At 46.4% G+C, this 8,914-nt stretch overlaps 2 protein-coding genes across 2 annotated transcripts; both read left to right on the top strand.

Annotated features, from left to right (window-relative positions):
- Nucleotides 1–814: 814 nt before the first annotated feature.
- On the top strand, nucleotides 815–4,061 carry LOC128709314 (GATA-binding factor A). The gene is made up of 5 exons (XM_053804301.1): nucleotides 815–1,028; nucleotides 1,176–1,280; nucleotides 1,657–1,835; nucleotides 2,895–3,156; nucleotides 3,226–4,061. The coding sequence occupies exons 1-5, from the start codon at nucleotides 815–817 to the stop codon at nucleotides 4,059–4,061; spliced, it is 1,596 nt and encodes a 531-aa protein (XP_053660276.1).
- A 2,455-nt stretch (nucleotides 4,062–6,516) lies between these two features.
- Nucleotides 6,517–8,640, top strand: LOC128718045 (nuclear receptor subfamily 2 group F member 6). Its single transcript, XM_053811719.1, has 5 exons — nucleotides 6,517–6,652; nucleotides 6,775–6,897; nucleotides 7,745–7,934; nucleotides 8,010–8,113; nucleotides 8,255–8,640. Exons 1-5 carry the CDS (start codon nucleotides 6,517–6,519, stop codon nucleotides 8,638–8,640), a joined length of 939 nt encoding a protein of 312 aa, XP_053667694.1.
- The last annotated feature ends 274 nt before the right edge of the window (nucleotides 8,641–8,914 follow it).

Below are 8,914 nucleotides of genomic sequence, written 5' to 3'. Positions count from 1 at the left end.
TTGCAGTATATAATTTTCTAAACACATACTCTAAAGATTTTGATAGTTTTATAATCTAAATGTATAGAATGATTGCAAGTCGACCACTAAGTGTGTTTTTTTAATTTACTTTTCTGGAAAAAAGGATTTTTCATTTTTTTGTTCCGAGTATAACAAATGAAAGATGAATATCTGCAATTTACTCGGTACGTTGTTTTGCGAAGAGGTTTCTAAGCACTGTAGCAATATTTGACTTAAATTGTTGCAATATCTTCGATATCCGTATGTCACAGTGATAGTCACTTGTGACTTCATACACTCTCTCAAGACAGCAGTTTGTCAGACACTCTTTGCATCATCTTGTCGTTCGTGAGTTTTTTTATAATTAGAGATTTCGAACTGCTGTTTGATGCTTCCACCACGTATAGTTCATTTTTATCCACAGTTTAGACATTCGTAAAGGAATGTGCTTCATTTGTCAAACCGTGGCATAGTTGCTGTTTGCAGGGCAAGGCCTCCCACGATGCAGGTGCCGCCCGTGTCGATGAGGCTAACCCTTGTTTCGTTCATTTGGAGGAAAAGGTCGTGAAAATAGTTCACATTCCAGGGCACACCAGCAAATCTGTCATCGCTATCATTGGAACACATTTTTCCACTGTCGTTGGTGCATGGGTCGTGAAGAAAATTCGTGCCCACTGTACTGCCTGCACTGTGATCACTAAACTAATCTATTTTCCCTTCCCGTCGTCCACTTCTGATCGCTTTCTCCTTCTTTGTATCTTTCGGTTCTACAGAGTGTTACATCGACGACGACGGTGTAGTTCCGGCTAGGATCATGTTTCACACGTCTGCCGCATACTCGGACATGACGGCAGCTGTGGTTGCAACTGGGAACACTGGCTCGTACCATCAGTCGGCAGCGGCAGCCGCGGCAGCAGCCGCCAACGCACCCGTGTATGTGCCCTCGAGTCGCGCCTTGCCCCACTCCCAGTACGGGGCACATTCGGCCAACTTTTCCACACAAAATGGCTGGCCGGCGGATGGATTTGGTAAGTGAGACATGTTCATGACCGTTACCGGCGCAACCCCGTTCGACCAGTTTGTGCTGCAGTTCGCCACGATCCGCCATTTGCAAATTTGTCTGATTTTCTTACCCGGTTTTTTCTTTCTCGTTGGTGGGGTCGAAACACGGACAGGCACGACGCACACGCAGCTTCCACCCCAGTTCTATGCGCAGAACGTGATGATGGGTTCCTGGCGCGCCTACGATCCGACCGGCTTTCAGCGCACCTCACCATATGGTAATTTGAAAAAGGTAATAGCCACTAGCGAATAAATCATACTAAAACACACTTTTCTCTTTCCCTCCCGGTTTTTCGCCGTTTTCTTCCCTTCGTGGACTTTTTGCGAAATCGTGGCGATGGCTCCACATTCACGTTCTAAACAAACGAACAATTCTCTCGCTCTGGCGTTCTCTTTCCCTCTCTCTTTCTCTCTTTCTCGCTCGCGCTTTTCAAATACGCGGAAATCGTATGTCCTTACGTACGGTAAATGATTCGCGAAACTGTATTCAAACCCATTCAAATCCTACCCCTTGTGCGCCTTTTGCGTATTGCGATTGTCCGGGAAACGAAAAATCTCGAAAACGAATCGAAATCACACGCAATCAACACGCAGACAGCGCAATGGATTTCCAATTCGGCGAGGGAAGAGAATGTGTGAATTGTGGGGCCATTTCAACACCGCTCTGGCGTCGGGACGGCACCGGCCACTATCTCTGCAATGCATGCGGGCTCTATCACAAGATGAACGGTATGAACCGTCCGTTGATAAAGCCCAGCAAGAGACTGGTGAGTGTGAGTATCCAATTTCTTACCCATGTTTCTGTCATTGTTAATTTGTATGTTATAACGTTTAGCATCTAGTGGCCTAGTGGGTATCTCAGAAGGGAAGAAAAGGTTAGGAAATAGGGCAGAAAAGGGAGGAAAGTAAAAAAAAACAGGAGCAATTTAAATTGGGTGTGTAAATGCATCGTAAATTATGTAAAAAGGGACCGATTTAAATAATATCGGGTCAATGGAAATAGAAAATGGATGGTGAAAAATTCAAACTAAGCTGAACTATATCATCCGAGCGCCCAATGTGCTATGAGTTGATATAACTCTTTTTTAAATTTTTCGTTCATTTAAAATGTGCATCATATTAATAGATATTTGTATTTAAATATAGGATGAGATTGAATAATTTAATGAAATAATTGAAAAACAGAAAATGGGAATTTTTCTCGCTATTCGACCATAGTGCCGTTTGTCGGAAAGGGTAAATTGTCGGAATGGGTCGTGTCTTTGCTAGACGTGCGCTGCCCTCTAGCGGTGGTGTCATACGTTATGCGTTAGAGCATGATAGGAATTTTTCCTTGAGGTATTAATACTAAGAAATTTTTGAACAGGATTTTGTTATTGTTTATTGTTTTAACATGTTTTGTTTTATTATGGGAAGAAAAGAAAATGTTTTTGGCAGTTGTTTTAATAAACACACCAAATTATTTACCGTACCCAAGTATCCAACGTATCCCGCGTTAGTTCGCTGTTGCTTTTCGAACTGCTAATTGACGTTAAAATACATATTGAACGGTTTTGGTTGGGCTTTGAAGACACGCATTCTGTGAGCATGATAAAACAATCAGAAGCAAACGTATGTGTCATATGATAAATTGGAAGCTCCGTTAACGCTTCCATTCCTTCGGAGCTCCTCTCTCACAGGTTGCCGGTGTTGAAGTTGGCTCGATGCTTTGGGGGTGTCGATATTGTATTTAAAAAAAAACACTCACACACACACACACAGTCATAACTGATATGAGGCTCCCGTTTGTTTTTCTCTCTTCCCAATGTTCCCGTTTCGGTTCGTTCTTTTAGCAGACTGCCACGCGACGGTTAGGACTGTGCTGCACGAACTGTGGAACGCGTACGACGACCCTGTGGCGGCGCAATAACGATGGTGAACCGGTGTGTAACGCCTGCGGGTTATACTTCAAGCTGCACGGCGTCAACAGACCGCTGGCAATGCGCAAGGATGGCATACAGACGCGTAAGCGCAAGCCGAAGAAAACGGGTGGATCCGGTTCGACGGACGTGATGGCGCTAGTGGGTGGCAAAAAGGATGATGGAATTGGTGACGGTAAGTGTGCGGCATAAAAGCGATGCTCGCGTGCCATGGGTGAATACTGATGAATGTGTCCATTTACAGGCTTGCTGCAAACCGATCGCAATGGCAACTCGAAGAATCTTACCGGAAGTCCCAAGTCGCAAAACCTTTCGTCGCCCGCAATCCGTTCCCTGCATATTTCGCCCCATCACGGACAATCGTACAATCTGCCATCGTCTCTAGGATCGTCGCATCACGGCGGTAGTGGATCGCTGGGATCCTTAGTAGGCAAGTATGATCTATCGGCCCTTTCGCCACCCGGTTCGCTTGGAGGCGTGCCGGGAAGTATCTCGAGTGTCGTGTCCTCGTCCGCATCTCATCAGCAGCATGCGGGACTGAACGCATCGCACATCTACACGACACCGAGCTCGAACTCGCTGTCGACCCACCACAGTCATTCGCCCGTCAACGGTTACAATCATACGACCGGTGGTTCGACCATTACTGGCAACGCTGGTAGCAGTGGTGCCGGCGGTTCTAATGCTTCCGGTTCATCTAACCTGGGTGGGCATAGCAACACACCCACCAGCAACACACCGTTCGGGCAGATCAAATCGGAATCGAATCCATTGGGTGCGTCCACCACTCCGACATCGTCCGTTCCGTCCAGCAATGGGTACGGGGACTACATGAACAACTGCCTACAGAGTGGCTACTTCGGTGGAGGTTTCGGATCGTTGCACACCCACCATAGCCCGCACCACGTGTCACCGGGTGTGGGAGGCTCGGTTAATGGTGCGTCCTTGTCACATTCGCATCATGCGCACCCACACCATCATCACCACCATCATCATCACCATCCGACTGCAGCGGATCTAGCTGGGTACCATCATCAGCACAACGTTATTCAGGCGGCAAAGTTGATGGCATCTTCATAAACGAAAGCGAGCATTAATTAGCAGTATGAGTACTTATGCGTTTGTGCAGCCGATTCCATTTTCAAGTTCCTCGCTTGTCACATGCCTGTTATTAGAATAAGACACCCAAGACAAGACAGAACAAGATCACATTGGTGGAATGAGCAATAGAAGGTGCGAATGTTGTAAAAGACGGAGAGGAATAACAGTTTCCTTTAGTTGATTGCATATAAACACGGTCTCAGATCTCCCGAGCATACAGAACAGTGGTGTGAGGTGTCGAAAATTCCAAATGCTGCCCAATGCCGACGGTTTCCAGCAACACAAAAACTCGTACCAATAGCTGTGAGCAAGTGAGCACATGAGAGCATCAGTACATATCGTCGCTAGTATTTTATCTGTATTAACACATACTTAAGCGTTAGTGAAATGTGACGTACACGTTTTGCATCATGACAAGCCAAGGCATCTGTAAATATATTTAGCAAATATACCTGTAGGCATTTATGTTTCCAACGTTAGGAAAAAGTGCTCCGAGCTCCTCGCACTTGGGAGTCCTTTACTGTGCTAAATCGAGCGCGAATCGAAAAGAGAAAACAAAGTCACTGTTCACATTGCATTCCCCGAATAGAGAGCACTGCATTTAAGATTAAACAGCTAGAGACTAGATTATTAGATAGAAAGGATCAGAACTTGAGAACCTAAACATTTAACCTAGAATATTCTACTTGGAGTATAGCAGAAGATGAAGTACCATTGGCTTCGTTCGTGTTGCAATAAAAACTAGCTAGAGAGATAGAGCGAGAAGAGTTAGTGATACAGTAAGCCACAGGTAACAGTAGCAACATATTTAATATATGCCGATAAAGGAACTGTATTACGAACCGGAACGGGAGGTATTTGAATAATCGGAAGAAGTATTGAAGAATAAAGCACTATTAAGGAAGTTGAACTATGTATATTATTATATTATGAATGATTTCAGCCCACATGTTGGAAAAATGTTTGAAAGTTTTAATGCTTAATTCTTTAATTCCTTTTTTGAATATGCTCTAGCAGCAGTAGGAAACGATTGGTCGATCACTCATCTGTTTTAATTTGCACAAATCATTGGTTCCATTTTTGTTTGTAGCGCATCTGAATATTAAATTGCCATGTTGTAAAGAAAATTGAAAGAAGTCGCTCATACAAGCATGTGCACAGTGTTTGATTGACCATGTGCTCGATTCTAATGAGCTGTCCTGACGCTCGGAGTGATCAATGTTTGCTTGTAGTAAATATACATTGCTACACGACGCCCCTCCCTCGCCATGGTTTGCGAAGCTACCGGAACGATGTGTCAACCTTTGCTCATCGATAACGATGTTGCTTCCCATGCCTTGAAGTGACATTTTGATGATTCCACATTCTCGACACGCATTAACCCACATGTACACAGCTCCATCGTCCAGGCCACGCGTAGATGATTTCCTTTCGAAGGTGTATGAAACCGAAGCGGAAGTAATCCACGGCTCGGGTCGTGCTCACGATGCGTTCGCTTGATTGTGGAATGATGAATGACGGTTGATCGATGAACGGTGGATATGTTTTTTTTTCCACGCCACGTTTCCGATCACAGCCCGGCGCCAATTGATTGTCCCGATTGTCAGTGGGATTGCATTGATTTGCGGGAAGGAATTCCTTGTTAAAGGTGAAGGAGCCCTATATTTATTCTACCGGGGCTCATACTTCATAGAAGGGTATGTCAGAGTGGGTGGTTTAACTGATTCATTTGCTGATTGTTATCAAGTTGCGCACGAGGCAGCGTAGCGAATGGCTATGGGGAACAAAAACACGCTATTGGGGATGGAAAAATTGTTTCCATCAACAAAATAAGTTATGCCATTGAGTTTCAAACAATAAAACATCTCCAAGAAATCAAAGGCAATTGAATTGATGAATTGATGAAACTAGTTTTACTATTACAAACATTTTGATTCTTCACTTATTTATCATACAAAGTGTGAAGTTCTTTACGTTTAGCATCGTCAGTTGACAAGAGTCCCACATGTGCTACTAGATGTGAAGTAGCTGCAAAACCGAGGGTGTTATCCAAGGGTGCTTTTCACCCTTTGCATGGAGCTATGACTTGCATACGAAGCAAACCCCACAAGTATAACCGGTTACGATTATAAGGACGTTTCGTGTAAACACGGAAAAATTACTACACCGATTTGACACGGATAAGCCACCTTCTCCCGATGGTTCAGGGCAGGTTCTTGTCTGCTGATGCGATAGACCAAGAACACGTTCGTCTATTAAACTAACGCGGTGACCGTCGATGGGAAAGCAAATAATGCATAAATGATTGTGGTGGCGTCTTGTAAGGTGTGAGCTGTGAATGTGTTGCTCAGAAGTACCCGTAAGCGATATAAAACGCGGTTAGCAAACGCGTCCCGCGGGCAGTACATTTTTGGCAACCGGACAACGGACAGAGATGTCCTCGCAGGCGCTGGTGTGCCGTGTCTGTGGTGATCGTAGCTCCGGTAAGCACTACGGGACGGTTTGCTGTGATGGGTGCTCTTGCTTCTTCAAGCGCAGTATTCGCAAACGTGCAATATACTCGTGCATCTGTAAGTGTATCCATTAGAGCAGCTGGATTGCATCCCACTATTGGAACTGTGCGTAATTAAAAGCAATGCAAGTAAGAAAAAATAAAATCCTTTTTCCCTTTTGCTTGGTCCGTTGTTTGCAGCCGGTCAAGGCGAATGCTCTGTGGATAAGGCACGTCGCAATTGGTGTCCTTTTTGTCGGCTACAGAAGTGTTTTCTGGTGGGTATGAATGCGGCGGCCGTGCAGCAAGAACGGGGTCCAAGAAAGGGACGGAAACTAGTGTCACAGAAACTACATCCAAGAAAGCCAGCGAATGGAGAACGGTCGAGAAAAGTGTTACATAGGACTAACGGGGGTAAGTGAGCTGACCAAGAGGAACATGCATGCATAACAATGTTCCAAGAGATTTTCACGGTTACATCCCGTGAATTGTTTAAAATCAAATGTGTTGCCCAACACGTGTTTCGAAGAATCAAATCGTTACCCATAGCAACCACATTTGAAATACCAACCAACTCGGTACGGTAATGTGATCAATGTAGGCAAAGCACGGGAATGTTGTTGACTGTACAAGCAACCCCTGCACATGTATGGGCTTACAAGTGGGTGAATAATGAGCTCCTACATTCCCTTCCCTCCGGTAGCTGGATGCATTCCTACTGATTACGGATGCTTAAGCTAATCAACTGTGCATCGGGAAGACGAGGCGAAAGCTTATTGTTTTACCGAAGATATGTTTGATACGTACGTCGGATGTGCGACAGGCAGCTGTAGGAATCGATGCAGGCAATGGCACCTGTCTACTTGAATCAATCTACACTTTGCATTGTGCAAGATAAACGAATTCCGAGTAATGTAATCAATGAAGCGAATCCATTTTGCAGTAGAAACCGATCGGCCTCCAACACGAGTAATGTGAAAAACGACCGCTTTTATATCACCCGCTTCTTTTACAGAAGAACAGCGCACCCTCTCGCTTTCCCTCCGTTGGCCAATGCTACTCCGTTTGCAAATAACGCTAATCAAACACCATCATCCTGCGATGGCAGTTCCTCAATCCGTTTACCTCCGTGGCATTGACGTGCGCTCCTTTCTTGCTCTTCTGCCTTCCCTTGCAGACGGGTTCTCGGTGCAGATTCTGTCGCAAGTGCTGATGGCGTGTATCCGGCAAGTGCGTCATAACGAGCACTTTGCCATCCTGAGCCGGATGCAGCAGAACGAGATACTGCGGCACGTGTGGTACGAATGCTTTCTGCTCCGCGTGGCCAACTGGTCCATCGACATATCCTCGCTGGTCGAACGGTAAGCAAGCGCGTCTCTGTCTCCTGTTCACCCTTCCTTCAGCGCTGTTTCGCACCGTTTCTCAATCTTCCCAAGCTGCTGCGACGGACATCTGCGTTCGGTAGTGGAAGACATTAAGGCATTGCGGGTGGATCTCATCGAACTATCATTGCTTGAGACGTTGATTCTGTGTCGGAAAGGTTCGTTACGGTTTTGTAAGGAAATACACCCCCCACTCCCCCCCCCCCCCCCATTGCCCTTCGCTCATGTTCATCTTTCCTTTCCGCACGCAAATTGGCCAAACAAAATGGACGTACCTGGATGGACATCAACGACAACAGAGTATGCTCTGAGCGAACGGGAAGCCAACCAGCTGGAACATCTTGCCGAGCGGGCCCTTACCGCCCTCAGCCACTACAGCTGGCAGCAGCAGCCGACCCATTCGGAGGCACTTACCTCGTCGAAGGAGCTTCAGTGTAGGGCCGGCGTGCCGTTTCGGGAAGTCCGGTACACATCCACCGGTACCGGGGGTGTACGGGTGCTGGTAGGCCCGGAGGCGAATGCACATCCTGCCGGTCTCGAAAGCGCATCGGCACGTTTGGGGAAACTGTTGCTTGGTTTGCGAACCGTGGCGTTGCGTTTTAACGAATTTGCCGTCCGTGCGATGCTGCGGGAGGTAATTAGTGATGATGGGCTAGCACTGGAAACTATTCTAACGAAACTGTAGTACACTGCCCCGGTGGGCTGCCCGGGTAGGAAAGGATGCTCCGTTATATTTACCCAATTCCTTCGGGCAACGCATTACGCACTTGGGCTCCTTCTCGGCATGGAATGTGGTTAGTGCGAGCAGAATCTAATTATGTGCACGAAATGCTGTGCATTTTCGCTGCTGTGCGAGTGTGCCAGTTTCGGCGAAGTAAACTGGGAACCGTTGCCCCGGAATGGAATGGCAAAGGAATGTTGTCGCTACCTGCGTCGTGGTAGAATGCCATCCGGTTGCG

This window comes from Anopheles marshallii, chromosome 2 (assembly GCF_943734725.1).
Source record: "Anopheles marshallii chromosome 2, idAnoMarsDA_429_01, whole genome shotgun sequence".
Lineage (NCBI taxonomy): Eukaryota > Metazoa > Arthropoda > Insecta > Diptera > Culicidae > Anopheles > Anopheles marshallii.
The sequence above is the reverse complement of the archived record's forward strand: the minus strand, read 5'-3'. Positions and strand labels throughout refer to the sequence as shown.

What these genes read in the sequence shown, in the direction of transcription:
- LOC128709314 (XM_053804301.1), top strand. Translation starts at nt 815, where the DNA reads ATGTTTCACACGTCTGCCGCATACTCGGACATGACGGCAGCTGTGGTT. An exon ending in CTGGCCGGCGGATGGATTTG is followed by an intron (nt 1,029 to 1,175) that starts GTAAGTGAGACA and finishes AAACACGGACAG; the next exon opens with GCACGACGCACACGCAGCTT. An exon ending in TCAGCGCACCTCACCATATG is followed by an intron (nt 1,281 to 1,656) that starts GTAATTTGAAAA and finishes ATCAACACGCAG; the next exon opens with ACAGCGCAATGGATTTCCAA.
- LOC128718045 (XM_053811719.1), top strand. Translation starts at nt 6,517, where the DNA reads ATGTCCTCGCAGGCGCTGGTGTGCCGTGTCTGTGGTGATCGTAGCTCC. An exon ending in GCAAGAACGGGGTCCAAGAA is followed by an intron (nt 6,898 to 7,744) that starts AGGGACGGAAAC and finishes TTCTGCCTTCCC; the next exon opens with TTGCAGACGGGTTCTCGGTG. An exon ending in GTTGATTCTGTGTCGGAAAG is followed by an intron (nt 8,114 to 8,254) that starts GTTCGTTACGGT and finishes CAACGACAACAG; the next exon opens with AGTATGCTCTGAGCGAACGG.